Here is a 16,225-nt window from a genome sequence, read left to right as displayed (position 1 = left end):
AGCCATGTATGTATGATAGTATAGTAAGGCGATCGCAATTGCTGGGTGGATGCGGCCAGTTCTCCATCCACAGGGCATATGTGCTGCGTGCTGAGCACTGTTGGCACCACCTCTGGGTACTCCAGTTACCTCCCACAATCCAAAAATATACTGGTCAGTGATCGCATAAATGCGCATATTTTACTGCAGAGTTGATGGTGGGGACACAAAAATAAAAAATGCCGGGTCCCTCAGGGCGCACTGTGACCCGCAGCGCTGTCCTGTGCTGTCAGTCAGTCAGGTATCCACAACAACAGAGGGAGGAACTTGGAAGAGGCGGAGACCATGAAGAGTATGTTCTTCCGCCCTCCCTTCATCCTCTGCTCCGCATGCCCCCACTCTCCCCCACGAATAACGGCTGCAGGTGCCCTCCTTCCGCAAGTAGCGTGACTCGACCGCTGCTCCCTGGCAGCCCACTGGACACCTGCCCGGCTGACTCCGCTGCTGTATATACCCCAGCTGGGGGCAGTTCGGTCTCTGTGCCACCGGCTGGATGCCGCCGCCGCCGCTCTCCCCGCTGATTCCTCTCTTCTCCCGCCCCACCCAGGCGTCTCTCTCTGTCCCTACTTCCTCCTACCTCTGTCCCTACTCCCTGGTGCCTCTCTCTGTCCCTACTCCCTGGTGCCTCTCTCTTTCCCTACTCCCTGGTGCCTCTCTCTGTCCCTACTGCCCGGTACCATATAAAATGTGTACAACATGCTCTACCTGGCGCAATGTGTATAGAACACTAACTGGCGCAATGAGTATAATGTGCTCTACCTGGTGCAGTGTGTGTAAAGTGTTCTACCTGGTGCAGTGTGTGTAAAGTGTTCTACCTGGCGTAATGTGTGTAACGTGCTCTACCTGGTGCTATGTGTAACGTGCTCTACCTGGTGCTATGTGTAACGTGCTCTACCTGGTGCTATGTGTAAAGTGCTCTACCTGGTGCTATGTGTAACGTGCTCTACCTGGTGCTATGCGTAACGTGCTCTACCTGGTGCTAATTGTAACGTGCTCTACGTGCTCTACCTGGTGAATGTGTGTAATGTGCTCTACCTGGTGCTATGTGTACCGTGCTCTACCTGGTGCTATGTGTACCGTGCTCTACCTGGTGCTATGTGTAACGTGCTCTACCTGGTGCTGTGTGTAACGTTCTCTACCTGGTGCTATGTGTAACGTGCTCTACCTGGTGCTATGCGTAACGTGCTCTACCTGGTGCTAATTGTAACGTGCTCTACGTGCTCTACCTGGTGAATGTGTGTAATGTGCTCTACCTGGTGCTATGTGTACCGTGCTCTACCTGGTGCTATGTGTAACGTGCTCTACCTGGTGCTGTGTGTAACGTTCTCTACCTGGTGCTATGTGTAACGTTCTCTACCTGGTGCTATGTGTAACGTGCTCTACCTGGTCCTATGTGTAACGTGCTCTACCTGGTGCTATGTGTAAAGTGCTCTACCTGGTGCTATGTGTAACGTGCTCTACCTGGTGCTATGCGTAACGTGCTCTACCTGGTGCTAATTGTAACGTGCTCTACGTGCTCTACCTGGTGAATGTGTGTAATGTGCTCTACCTGGTGCAATGTGTGTAACGTGCTCTAGCTGGTGCAATGTGTGTAACGTGCTCTACCTGGTGCAATGTGTATAGGGTGTTCTAAATGGCGCAATCTGTATAACGTGCTCTAAATGGCGCAATGTGTATAACGTGCTCTACCTGGTTCAATGTGTATAACATGCTCTACCTGTGTGGTGTAATGTGAATTGGTACTGTTATGTGGCTGTGCTCTTTCCCCATGAAACCACGCCCCTGAATTTTTGGTGTGCGCCAAAAGGCGCGCACTAGCCTTGATTTAAAATATGGGAGGGAGAGCACCAAGTTACTTTCTGCCAAAGGGCACCGAAATGTCTAGTTACAGCTCTGGTGCAGAGTGTCCTGTATGCTACACAGCCCAGCAGCATTGTCACCCCCTCCCTCCTCCTTGCAACACTTTTGTAGTGTCCAAGTCAAGTCTGTTTTTATATTTGAATAATTAATAAGATTAATATGAACCTTCTTTCCAATGGGACAGATAGGACCCTAATTTTTAAAAGTGAGGGGTCCGTGGGACCCACTTTTTTTTGGGCTCAGTGCGATCACTGCTGGTAGGTTATTTGGTTCCCATCAAAACATTAACCCTAGTGTATATCAAATCAGATAGAAAAGCGGAGTCATTCCAGTATTACAAGGAATGCAACAAAATATGCAAAAAAGAAATAAGAGCGGCTAAAGTAGAAACGGAAAAGCAAATAGCAAGGGATAGCAAATCAAACCCCACAAAGTTTTTTAAATACATCAACAGCAAAAGATTAAAGAAGGAGAGTATACGCCCTTTAAAGGACAAGCTGGGCGTCTTAATCAAAAACGATAATGACATAGCAGAAAAATTAAATGAGTTCTTCTCATCTGTATTCACAAGAGAGGACCAGATGCAGGGATTAACACTTAATCTCAGCAGCGATAATGTCCCACTGCTACGTGCTTATTTAAGCGAGGAAGTAGTCTGTGAACGATTACAAAAAAAATTAAGATTAATAAGTCACCTGGTCCCGATGGAATTCATCCAAGGGTTCTCAGGGAGCTACATTCCGAACTAGCAAGACCGCTATTTTTGATCTTCAATGACTTGCTTACATCAGGCATGGTTCCCAAAGATTGGCGTATAGCGGAAGTTGTGCCGATATTCAAAAAGGGAAGTAAATCTGATCCGTGTAATTATAGACTAGTAAGTCTTACATCTATTGTGGAGAAAGTACTGGAAGGTATTTTAAGGGATAGTATACAGAAGTTCTTTGAAGCCAAAAAGGTTATTAATAGGAACCAACATGGATTTGTGAAGGATAGATCATGTCAAACAAACTTATTAGGCTTCTATGAAACAGTTAGTGCGAACCTAGATCAGGGTAAGTAGGTGGATGTAATCTTTTTAGACTTTGCTTTAGCTTTCGACACAGTACCATACATGAGACTTATCTACAAGTTACAAGAACTGGGGCTAGGAAGCACAATATGCAATTGGGTTAGAAATTGGTTAGATAATAGGGAGCAGCAAATTGTGGTAAATGGAACTTTTTCAAATTGGACTGAAGTACTAAGTATGTGCCACCATGGTCTGTACTTGGACCACTATTGTTCAACATTTTCATTTATGATATAGCAGTAGATCTAGAGAGAATGGTGTAGATTTTTGTAGACTATACCAAACTGTGTAAGGTTATAAATTCGGAGGCGGACGCCGAGTCTCTTCAGAACGGTCAATACAGACAAGTGTACGGTAATGCACTTTGGTAGCAAGGACAAAAATACCACCTACATACTAAATGGGGTACAACTAGGGGATTCTGTGCTGGAAAAAGACTTAGGTGTTCTCATAGACAACAAACTTAGCAGTAGTACCCAAAGTAGGACTGCAGAAAAGAAGGAAAACCAGGTATTAGCATGCATAAAGCGGGGAATTGATGCAAAGGATGAGTGTGTTATACTCCCATTATATAAATCCCTAGTGAGGTCACATCTTGAATATTGTGCACAATTTTGGGCACCATACTACAAAAAGGATATCCTGGAACTAGAAAAGGTTCAGAAGCGGGCGACCAAACTGATTAAGGGGATGGAAAAGCTAGAATACGAGGAAAGGCTTGCTAATCTAGGCATGTTCACACTGGAAAAGAGGAGATTAAGAGGGGACATTATCAACATTTACAAGTATACAAGGAGACAATACACAGAGCTTGTGGGGGATCTGTTTTTGGTAAGATCAACACAGAGGACACGCGGACACCCGCTTAGGTTAGAGGAGAAGAGATTTCGCACAATGAGACTAAAAGGTTTCTTCACAGTAAGGACAATACGTGTTTGGAATTCCCTGCCTGAGACAGTGGTAATGGCAGACTCTGTTAACACTTAAGAATGGTCTAGATAAATTCTTAATGGATAAAGATATACAGGTTTATGGTTGGTAGATCACGCACTATATTAAAAATAAATAATTAAATAATGGCCATCTTCTTCATCATTTTCAACGTACAAAATTAGTGCTAATAAAATAATACAGTGTAGGAGACCACCAATAGGTTGAACTCTATGGACAAATTGTCTTTTATCAACCTCAGAAACTATGTTACTATGTTATATATGTGTGTGTTTGTGTGTATGTGGTAGGTAATATATATTGTAAGCTACTTTGAGGCGGGGAATTATGTGAATGGCCAAATATTCTCTGCAAAGTTCTGTGGGATATATGGTTACTATATAAAATAAGATTTTACTTACCGGTAAATCTATTTCTCGTAGTCCGTAGAGGATGCTGGGGACTCCGTAAGGACCATGGGGAGAGACGGGCTCCGCAGGAGACATGGGCACTTTAAGAAATAATTTAGTTCCTGGTGTGCACTGGCTCCTCCCTCTCTGCCCCTCCTCCAGACCTCAGTTAGAGAACTGTGCCCAGAGGAGATGGACAATACGAGGAAAGGATTTTTGTTAATCCAAGGGCAAGATTCATACCAGCCACACCAATTACACCGTATAACTTGTGATAACAATCCAGTAAACAGTATGACAATAACATAGCATCAGTTCACGCCCGATGCAACAATAACGTAACCCTTATTGAAGCAATAACTATATACAAGTATTGCAGAAGAAGTCCGCACTTGGGACGGGCGCCCAGCATCCTCTACGGACTACGAGAAATAGATTTACCGGTAAGTAAAATCTTATTTTCTCTAACGTCCTAGAGGATGCTGGGGACTCCGTAAGGACCATGGGGATTATACCAAAGCTCCCAAACGGGCGGGAGAGTGCGGATGACTCTGCAGCACCGATTGAGCAAACATGAGGTCCTCCTCAGCCAGGGTATCAAACTTATAGAATTTTGCAAAGGTGTTTGTACCCGACCAAGTAGCAGCTCGACACAGCTGTAGTGCCGAGACCCCTCGGGCAGCCTCCCAAGAAGAGCCCACTTTCCTAGTGGAATGGGCCTTAACCGATTTTGGTAACGGCAAACCAGCCGTAGAATGCGCTTGCTGAATCGTGTTACAGATCCAGCGAGCAAGAGTCTGCTTTGAAGCAGGGCCGCCAAGCTTGTTGGCTGCATACAGAACAAACAGTGCTTCTGTTTTCGGACTCTAGCCGTCCTGGCTACATAAATCTTCAAAGCCCTGACCACATCAAGGGACTCGGAATCCTCTAAGTCCCGTGTAGCCACAGGCACCACAATAGGTTGGTTCATATGAAAGGATGAAACCACTTTTGGCAGGAACTGAGGACGTGTCCGCAATTCCGCTCTATCCATATGGAAAAACCAGATAGGGGCTTTTATGTGATAAAGCCGCTAATTCCGACACTCGCCTAGCCGAAGCTAGGGCTAATAACATGACCACCTTCCAAGTGAGATATTTCAACTCCACCGTTTTTAGTGGTTCAAACCAGTGTGACTTTAGGAAGTCCAAGACCACATTAAGGTCCCAATGCGCCACCAGAGGCACAAACAGAGGCTGAATATGCAGTACTCCCTTAACAAAAGTCTGAACTTCTGGGAGAGAAGCCAATTCTTTTTGAAAGAAAATGGATAGGGCCGAAATCTGGACATTAATGGAGCCTAATTTAAGGCCCAAATCCACTCCAGTTTGTAGGAAGTGAAGGAAACGGCCCAGATGGAATTCTTCCGTAGGAGCATTCCTGGCCTCACACCAAGAAACATATCTTCGCCATATACGGTGATGTTTTGCTGTTACTTCCTTCCTAGCCTTTATCAGCGTAGGGATAACCTCAACGGGAATATCTTTTTCTGCTAGGATCCGGCGTTCAACCGCCATTCCGTCAAACGCAGCCGCGGTAAGTCTTGGAACAGACAGGGTCCCTGTTGCAACAGGTCCTGCCTTAGAGGAAGAGGCCACGGATCTTCCGTGAGCATTTCCTGCAGATCTGGATACCAGGTCTGTCGTGGCCAATCTGGAACAACGAGGATTGTTCTCACTCCTTTTCTTCTTACTATTCTCAACACCTTGGGTATAAGAGGAAGAGGAGGAAATACATAGACGGACCGGAACACCCACGGTGTCACAAGGGCGTCTACCGCTACTGCCTGAGGGTCTCTGGACCTGGCGCAATACCTCTGTAGCTTTTTGTTGAGGCGTGACGCCATCATGTCTATCTGTGGCAGTTCCCACCGACTCACATTCTGCGCGAAGAGTTCTGGATGAAGTCCCCACTCTCCCAGGTGTAGGTCGTGTCTGCTAAGGAAGTCTGCTTCCCAGTTGTCCACTCCCGGAATGAACACTACTGACTGTGCGCTTACATGATTCTCCGCCCAGCGAAGAATCCTGGTAGCTTCCGCCATTGCCGCTCTGCTCCTTGTGCCGCCTTGGCGGTTTACATGAGCCACTGTCTGACTGGATCAGAACTGGTTGGTCGCGAAGAAAGGCCTCCGCTTGACGTAGGGCGTTGTATATGGCCCTTAGTTCCAGGATGTTGATGTGCAGACAAGTCTCTTGACTTGACCAAAGACCCTGGAAATTTCTTCCCTGTGTGACTGCTCCCCAACCTCGGAGGCTTGCGTCCATGGTCACCGGAATCCAATCCTGAATGCCGAATCTGCGGCCCTCGAGAAGGTGAGCACTCTGCAGCCATCACAGGAGCGACACCTTGGCCCTGGGGGACAGGGTGATAAACCGATGCATCTGTAGATGTGATCCGGACCACTTGTCCAACAGATCCCATTGGAAAGTCCTCGCATGGAACCTGCCAAAGGGAATGGCCTCGTATGAGGCCACCATCTTTCCCAGGACTCGAGTGCAAAGATGCACGGACACCTGTCTTGATTTCAAAAGGTTCCTGACCAGAGTCATAAGTTCCTGGGCTTTTTCTATCGGAAGATAAACCCTTTTCTGGGTCGTGTCCAGAATCATGCCCAAGAAAGGCAGACGAGTCATAGGAACCAACTGCGACTTTGGGATATTGAGAATCCAGCCGTGTTGTTGTAACACTTTCAGTGAAAGAGATACGCTGTTCAGCAACTGCTCTCTTGATCTCGCTTTTATGAGGAGATTATCCAAGTACGGGATAATTGTGACACCCTGCTTGCGCAGGAGCACCATCATTTCCGCCATTACCTTGGTGAAAATCCTCGGAGCCGTTGAGAGACCAAACGGCAACGTCTGAAATTGGTTATGACAGTCCTGTACCGCAAATCTTAGGTACGCCTGATGAGGTGGATAAATGGGGACATGAAGGTACGCATCCTTTATGTCCAGTGACACCATAAAATCCCCCCCTTCCAGGCTGGCGATGACCGCTCTTAGCGATTCCATCTTGAACTTGAACCTCTTCAAGTATAGGTTCAGAGATTTTAAATTCAATATGGGTCTGACCGAACCGTCCGGTTTCGGAACCACAAACATGGTCGAATAATAACCCCTTCCCTGTTGAAGGAGGGGAACCTCGACCACCACCTGCTGAAGATACAATTCTTGTATTGCATTTAACACTATCCCCCTCTCTAGGGGGGAAGACGGTAGGGCCGATTTGAAAAACCGGCGAGGAGGCACCTCTTCGAATTCCAGCTTGTAACCCTGAGACACAATTTCTATTGCCCAGGGATTTACCTGGGAGTGAACCCACATGTGGCTGAAATTCCGAAGACGCGCCCCCACTGGCCCCGACTCCGCCAGTGGAGCCCCAGCGTCATGCGGTGGATTTTGCAGAGGCCGGGGAGGACTTCTGTTCCTGGGAACTAGCTGTATTGTGCAGCTTCTTTCCTCTGCCTCTCCCTCTGGCAAGAAAGGACGCACCTCGGACTTTCTTGTTTCTTTGTGAACGAAAGGACTGCATTTGATAATGCGGTGCTCTCTTAGGCTGTGAGGGAACATAAGGCTAAAAATTTTATTTTCCAGCCGTAGCTGTGGAGACCAGGTCCGAGAGACCTTCACCGAACAATTCCTCACCCCTGTAAGGTAAAACCTCCATATGTTGTTTAGAGTCGGCATCACCTGTCCATTGCAGAGTCCACAGGACCCTTCTGCCAGAAATCGACATAGCGTTTATTCTAGAACCCAGCAGACTAATGTCTCTTTGAGCATCTCTCATATAAAGGACAGCGTCTTTAATATGCCCCAGGGTCAATAAAACAGTATCCCTATCTAGGGTATCAAACTCCTCTGATAAGGTATCAGTCCATGCCGCTACTGCACTACAGACCCAGGCCGACGCGATTGCCGGTCTGAGCAAGGTACCTGAATGTGTATAAATGGACTTCAGGGTACCCTCCTCTTTGCGATCGGCAGCATCCTTGGAGGTAGCCGTATCCTGGGACAGCAGGGCTACCTTTTTGGATAAGCGTGTTAAAGCTTTGTCCACCCTAGGGGAGGATTCCCATCGTAACCTGTCCGTTGGCGGGAAAGGATACGCCATAAGAATCCGTTTGGAAATCTGCAGTTTTTTATCTGGAGATTCCCAAGCTTTTTCACATAACTCATTCAGTTCGTGTGAGGGGGGAAAAGTTACCTCAGGTTTCTTTCCCTTATACATATAAACCCTTGTGTCAGGGACAGGGGTTTCCTCTGTGATGTGCAAAACTTCCTTAATTGCTATAGTCATATATCGGAGTGATTTAGCCAACTTTGGCTGTAACTTTGCATCATCGTAATCGACACTGGAGTCAGAATCCATGTCGGTATCTGTGTCAACAATTTGGGATAGTGGGCGCTTATGAGACCCCGACGGTCCCTGCGACATAGGATCAGGCAAGGGTTGAGACCCTGCCTGTCCCAATGCATCAGCCTTGTCTAATCTTTTATGCAAGGAATTTACATTATCATTTAAAACCTTCTACATATCCATCCAATCAGGTGTCAGCGCCGTCGGCGGAGACACCACATTCATTTGCTCCCGCTCCTCTCCCACATAGCCTTCCACATCAGACATGTCGACACAAGCGTACTGACACACCACACACACAGGGAATGTCCTTTCGGAAGACAGTTCCCCCACGAGGCCCTTTGGAGAGACAGAAAGAGAGTATGCCAGCACACACCCCAGCGCTATATAACCCAGGAATAACACAGTAACTTAATGTTAACCCAGTAGCTGCTGTTTATATACTTTTTTGCGACTAATTATGTGCCCCCCCTCTCTTTTCAACCCTCTTCTACCGTGTATCAGCAGGGGAGAGCCTGGGGAGCTTCCTCTCAGCGTGCTGTGGAGAAAAAATGGCGCTGGTGAGTGCTGAGGGAGAAGCCCCGCCCCCTCGGCGGTGGGCTTCTGTCCCGTTTAAATCTTATTTCTCCTACATATATACAGTGCCCAGCTGTATATACGTGTTCATTTGCCAGAATGAGGTCCCAAATGCTGCCCAGAGCGCCCCCCCCCCCTGCGCCCTGCACCCTAACAGTGACCGGAGTATGTGCAGGTGTGTGGAGCAATGGCGCACAGCTGCAGTGCTGTGCGTTACCTCCAGTGAAGATCACGAAGTCTTCTGCCGCCTGTGAAGTCTTCTTGCTTCTCATACTCACCCGGCTTCAGTCTTCCGGCTCTGCGAGGGGGACGGCGGCGCGGCTCTGGGACGGACGGCGAGGGTGAGATCCTGCGTACCGATCCCTCTGGAGCTAATGCTGTCCAGTAGCCTAAGAAGCAGGACCTAAATTCAGAGAGTAGGGCTGCTTCTCTCCCCTCAGTCCCACGATGCAGGGAGTCTGTTGCCAGCAGAGCTCCCTGAAAATAAAAAACCTAACAAAAAAACTTTCTATCAGCAAACTCAGGAGAGCTCACTGAAAAGCACCCAGCTCCTCTGGGCACAGAATCAAACTGAGGTCTGGAGGAGGGGCAGAGAGGGAGGCCAGTGCACACCAGGAACTAAATTCTTTCTTAAAGTGCCCATGTCTCCTGCGGAGCCAGTCTCTCCCCATGGTCCTTACGGAGTCCCCAGCATCCTCTAGGACGTTAGAGAAATAATGGTTAAAAAATTAATAAGAAGATTCTATAGGCATAAACTAAGGCAACATAAACTTACCAGGCTTCTTGTATGTGACGTATATATACAATCCAATGACTATGACGTATGTTAAAAGGGCGGCCCACCAGTTAATAACAAACATGACACCGCAGCAAAGGAGGGCCCCGATGAGAGACACCCACATGTTATAGTACTTGAAGGCAGGACGCCAACCTGACAAAAACAACAAAAAAAGTGTCAGCAATGAAACAGAAATGACACCGCTGCTCCCACACTTATTCAAAGTAAATAACCATTTGCTTCACTGGGAACCCATCATTGCTTTCAGTATCATGGACCCAAACGGAATTTTTGAGAAAAAGATGCGGTCGCATGTGCAGCACCCGTCCTGCGCATGTGCAGCACCCATCCTGCGCATGCGCAGCACCCATCCTGCGCATGCGCATGCATTTTCTGCGGGGGGGGGGGGGGGTGGCGCAGAAAATGCAATTGCCTAAGCCTGTCAATCAGGCAGGGGCGGTCGCGGGGCGGGCAACGCTCTGTTTCTAGGGAGGAGACGGAGCATTGCGGGGGCAGAGACATACGAATGGGAGCAGGGTGGCGCAAACGGGGGCGTGAACGTGGCGGCTGCGTGACGTCACAGGCAGCCACTGCGATAGGGAAGATGGTGGCAGGTCTCCTGCGGGCGCAGCTAAGCTGCTCCGGGAGGAGGCTTCCTCTATTTCTGCTAAAAAGCAGAAATTACGATTGCATCACAATTTCTGCTTGTTGAAGTGGGGGAGGCTCCGGTCAGAAAGCTGGGCAGCCTTGCCAAGCGATGGGCGGCCCCAAGCATGCGCTCCAAAGGATAGCAAATTCTGCTAATTAGCAGAATTTGCTATCCTTACTGAATTAGGCCCACAATCTGTAATCTGGTACTTTTTATAGTGGAAACTAATACTCAATGATTATGTATATGAAAATCAAAGTAACTTTTTTTTTTTTTCTTAATCATGCACGTACTGTATCTGGATTCCTCATTTGCTAACACAATTTGTAAAATTTGTATAACAGGGGCAGAGATATAAAAATGTCACCATATGTAAACATTAGTAAAACATGCAAGCTGAAGTAATTTAAGAGAAACTAAACAAAAACATCCAAGTAAGGTTGTTAGTAAAAAAATACACAGTCGTCACAATGACTATTTTAGTATGGAAACTTTATGTAGCAAAAGGGTAGTACCTGCCAATTTATGCCTCCCTTCAATAAACTGTCCAAACTGCTCTTAGGGGACAAATAAAAAACACATAGTACACTTCAGTCTTACCTGGAGACTTGGCAAGAGAAGCGTGGAACACAGAGAAGTTTATTAAGGCATATGATGCCAGGAAGAAGTTTGAAATGATGGGAGCAATCACATTTAGTTCAGCTAAGGAAGAAAATAAGAGCATTTCAAAATTACACTTGTGGTGTTAAATTGCACATAGAATTCCCCCTTATTCCAACCTGGAGCCACACTAAACTCTACCTACCACCAAACCCGCCTTACAACCATGCTCGCATCTCATGTCACTTGTCTGTCTCCACCCACCCCCTAGATTGTGAGCTCCTTGGAGCAGGGCCCTCACAACCCTCTTCTCTCACACTTCAATGATAGCCTACGTAGCGAATGTCTATACCTGCATCTCCTCTCGTTCATTACGGTTTATCTCTTCCAGTGGCTGCCAGTAATATGACGACTACTCCTTTGCTTCCTTTCATCTCGGCTGTAGTATGTACTGAGAATTGTGTTGCTAATTGATATCTGTGCTCTGTTTTAGTTTTTCTGTTTGTATGTTAAGTTCTGTGTACCCTGTATTGTTGTAATGTCTGCCGTATGTGAAACACTTGTGGCGCCCTATAAATAAAATGTAATAATACTGAAATGCATCTAGCCCCAAACACAGCCTACAGCTAGATTTAACTCTATCTACCCACAAACAATCTACAGCCATACTGAACTACATCTAACCACAACCCAGTCTACAGCCACAATGGACTCTATCTATCCCCAAACTCAGTCTACAGCCATACTGAACTCCATATACCCCCAACCTTAGAGGTCTATTCACTAAACCTTGGAGAGAGATAAAGTGGAAGGATACAAATTACCAACCAACCAGCTCCTTACTGTTATTTTTCAAACTCAGCCTGCAACATAGCAGTTAGGAGCTGATTGGCTGGAACTTCATCTCTGTCCACTTTATCTTATCTGAAGGCTTAGTAAATAGACCTCTTAGTATTTAGTCAAACTGAACTCCATCTACCTATAAACTCATACACGCAGCCATATTATTAAACTAGTTACAATTTTCACTGACACAACATAATATTGTATAGTTATGGCCTTCACAGCTAATACAGTAATTCTCTAAGATAGTGTATTGCTTGAGCCATATATGGCATGAGTACCCTCTTCTCAAGACATCTAGCTATGCTTATTCTTAGGAAATGTGAAGTTTGTCTGCAATTTAACAAGACTCACAAACACTTGAGTATAATTAGAATTATATGATCTGAAGGATTTTAGATTTCCAAAAAATAAATGCAGTCACTGTTACTTGGTAAAACTACTTGTACTTGTTTATTGGAAGCAAATGTGAAAAAATTAAATTAAATTAAAATACAAATGAAAACACACCAACCAATTAATATGAATCCCAATGCGATAATGAATGTGAGAAGATAGCCACGGAGGGGTTCGTTGTTGTTGCCATATCCCTTAGCAAACATCTGAAAACCTGGGTAAATGTTGTCCTTGCACAAGGCCTGAGGGGAAAGGAGACCTCTCATTTAGGACGATATATCTGCTGCATATACAAAGTAAAAACATTAAATTTGACAAACTTGTCAGAGAAATAAGATTCGAATACAACACAGCATAAATCAAAAAGGATGATTGCAGAGTATTTTACAAAGCACAAACCATTAGTAAATATGAACAAACTGCTAGTAAAGCACTAAGCTAATGTGGCCAATGCAGTATATGGTATGTACAATTTATTGCGAAAAGTAACGTTGGTCAAAACTGGATATGTAAAAATGCTGAAGGAAAGAGGTATTTCCAAAAATAACGGAATAAGGGGCAGATTTATTAAGCTTGGTGAAGTGATAAAGTGGAAGGTGATAAAGGACCAGCCAGTCAGCTCCTAACTGACATTTTTCAAACCCAGCCTGTGACATGGCAGTTAGGAGCTGACTGGCTGGTCCTTTATCACCTTCCACTTTATCACTTCACCGAGCTTAATAAATCTGCCCCTAAGTTACAGAGAGGCAGATATATTAAGCCTGGTGAAGTGATAAAGCAGTGATAAGTGGAAGCAATTAGCTCCCAACAGTCATTTTTCAAACCTGTAATGATTGGCTGGTGCATTATCACTGCTTTATCACTTCTCCAAGCTTAATACACCTGCCCCAGAATCAAAACCAGCGATACAAAACACTAGAAACTAAGCACATGTAGGTCCTTATGTAATAGCCTGCAAGGGACAGGTACAGGTGTAATATTTGACGAGTTAGTCCATTTATTTAGGGGCCAGTAATAATGTAAAAGGCAAAACCAGGTTGGTTGTGCTTGGATTAAATTGACAGAATGATACACGTGCCTGCAACTCACATACTCTTACGTAAAAGCACTGTTTGAGTAAGCAATGACACCTGATAGGATCCTTTTGCCAGAATAGTATTCTTATTCTCCTTGTAGTGCTAATGGGAGATCCTGGGGGTGGCTCCAAGGTAAGCTGGCCCTTTGTCTGGATGCGTTTTAGTATGAGCCTTTATCATGAGGCCTTACTGTAGACAAATCACATGGCCCTATGTGGGCACTGCCATTATGTAGTGTTAGGACTGCTGATATCAGAGAAGCCTTGACGTAGCTCAGCAGCTAAACATATCTTTGCAAACGCATGCGACCAATTCTCTAAAATTCTATTACCAGATATGGTTCAAATTATGGTTACAGATAATTTTTAGTGTGCTGGGGGGATACCAGGAATCTCCAGAAATGATTGAGCAGCTGCCACTGTTTGTTAGAATAGTATTCTTACCTGGAAAACCTTTGGAGCACTCACTAAGGAGGCAAGAGCTGAAGAAAGGGTGGCTGAGAAGATTCCTGCAGTAATAAGTGGTGCAAATCCAGATACCATGCTCATGACCTGCAAAGTTAAGTTACAGCACTTTATATTTACACATAAAATACTATTAACAATCTTTACATAGAGGATTTCACAAATGACACAAATAAACTTAAATTGGACCTAACCCTTTAGCAAACAAATTATATATATATATATATATATATATATAAAATAAAAGTTGAAAAGTGTTCGGCACTCCCAGTTAGAATGTTTATGGTGCCCGGTGCCTTCCAATGCAGGATTCTGCTGTTACAAATAGCGGTTTGTCAGCGGCACTCTTGGGACTTTAAATCATAGATCCTCTGGAGACCAGATAGAGCAACGTTTCGATTTAATAAAAATCGTCGTCAGGCATGCTCTATCTGGTCTCCAGAGGATCTATGATTTAAAGTCCCAAGAGTGCCGCCGACCAACCGCTATATATATATATATATATATATATATATATATATATATATATATATATATATATATATATATATAAAAGAATGTGTAGCTCGGCACTCCCTCTATTGAGTCCGTGCCCCGGTGCCTTGAGAAAGAATACTCAGTAAAAGACATAAATGCTGCGGCACTCAGGGTCTTGTAGCGGAAGATGTGTATTGGTAAACAATTACATCAACAACGCACCTTGAGTCCGTGCCCCGGTGCCTTCAGAAAGAAAACTCAGTAAAAGAAATAAATGCTGCGGCACTCAGGGTCTTGTAGCGGAAGATGTGTATTGGTAAACAATTACATCAACAACGCTGTTGATGTAATTGTTTACCAATACACATCTTCCGCTACAAGACCCTGAGTGCCGCAGCATTTATTTCTTTTACTATATATATATATATATATATATATATATATATATATATGGAAGAGAGAATGGCACTCCAAAAGCGATTACACACAAAGCAGCCGGTGCCCTCACGATAACTTCATATAGTAGAATGGAGGTGCGGCACTCACGGCATTCAATGACGGACTTACGGCGGTCACGTATAATTAGTAACGTTTCAGTGCCCCAGCACTGAAACGTTACTAATTATACGTGACCGCTGTAAGTCCATTATTGAATGCCGTATGTGCCGCACCTCCTTTCTACTATATGTGTGTGTGTGTGTGTGTGTGTGTGTGTGTGTGTGTGTTAGGATATGCTACAGAACGAGGGTGGGGAACCGTTGGCCCTCCAGCTGTTGTTGAACTACACATACCAGCATGCCTTGCAAAAGTTTTGCTATTTGACCATGCTAAAACTGTTGCAGGGTATGCTGGGATGTGTAGTTCAACAACAGCTGGAGAGCCGAGGGTTCCCCATCCCTGCTAAAGAATATGGTGAATGGAACAATCTAAACTTTCTTCCTGAACAATAAAATATGTAATTTACTTTTGGCTCTGTGCATCCTTCTTCTTAAATTAATTGGTCATCAACTCTTATGTTGAGTTTGTACATACAGAACAAGAAGAAAAGCAAATACAGTGGAATAAACCACAAAAATACCCTGTAGTGTCTATTAAGTCATACACTATTTCCAGATAAACTCAGAACAATGTGTAGAAGACCAATAAATAAAAATAAAGTTGAAGAAAGCAAATAACAAATTCAGTTCCAGAAACTTGAGGTGAGTGAGAAGGACCCTCTTTGGCTTACATCCGGATAATTGTAAACAGACTGTGTTTAATTCATCCAAGAAGCACACAGCAGCTTAAGTTTACAGGACTAGGACGTGTTGTTCTCACTCGCTTTATTCAGCTTTTTTGCTGGTAGAATTCTAGACTGTGTGTGTCCAGACGTAAAAGTTTTATATATATGAACAAGTTTTTTTTTTTTCAATTTTATTTTTTTTTGCATTTATTTTCCATTTTAATATAACTGATCTGAAAATAAAAGGAAATGGTTTCAGGCTGTTAACAAAATGCAGGAATGTCTCGCAAGAGATTTTTCCTTGTAGCCACAGCTTTGTGACATGTTGGGCCTTGCAGTTCAACAACCGGTAAGACATTAGTTTTGTAAAACTACTCTAGATCTGCCCCACTCAATTAAGTGCAAGTTGCTGCGCGCACTGTTTTAAAGCAACTACAG

The 16,225-nt window shown here is 44.8% G+C and overlaps 1 protein-coding gene across 2 annotated transcripts in view; it reads right to left on the bottom strand.

The window, feature by feature from the left end:
• SLC12A2 (solute carrier family 12 member 2) overlaps positions 1-16,225 on the bottom strand; it is a 228,283-nt gene that overhangs the window by 86,956 nt on the left and 125,102 nt on the right. For both annotated transcript variants that reach the window (XM_063964250.1, XM_063964251.1), the window contains exons 12-15: positions 14,068-14,175; positions 12,667-12,790; positions 11,310-11,411; positions 10,058-10,213 (exon numbers count right to left, since the gene is read on the bottom strand). In XM_063964250.1, the coding sequence (XP_063820320.1) occupies positions 10,058-10,213; positions 11,310-11,411; positions 12,667-12,790; positions 14,068-14,175 (490 nt within the window). The remainder of the gene's footprint in view (positions 1-10,057; positions 10,214-11,309; positions 11,412-12,666; positions 12,791-14,067; positions 14,176-16,225) is intronic.

The sequence above is a fragment of the Pseudophryne corroboree genome, chromosome 1, assembly GCF_028390025.1.
Source record: "Pseudophryne corroboree isolate aPseCor3 chromosome 1, aPseCor3.hap2, whole genome shotgun sequence".
Classification (NCBI taxonomy): Eukaryota; Metazoa; Chordata; class Amphibia; order Anura; family Myobatrachidae; genus Pseudophryne; species Pseudophryne corroboree.
This window is presented reverse-complemented; position numbering and strand designations above follow the sequence as displayed.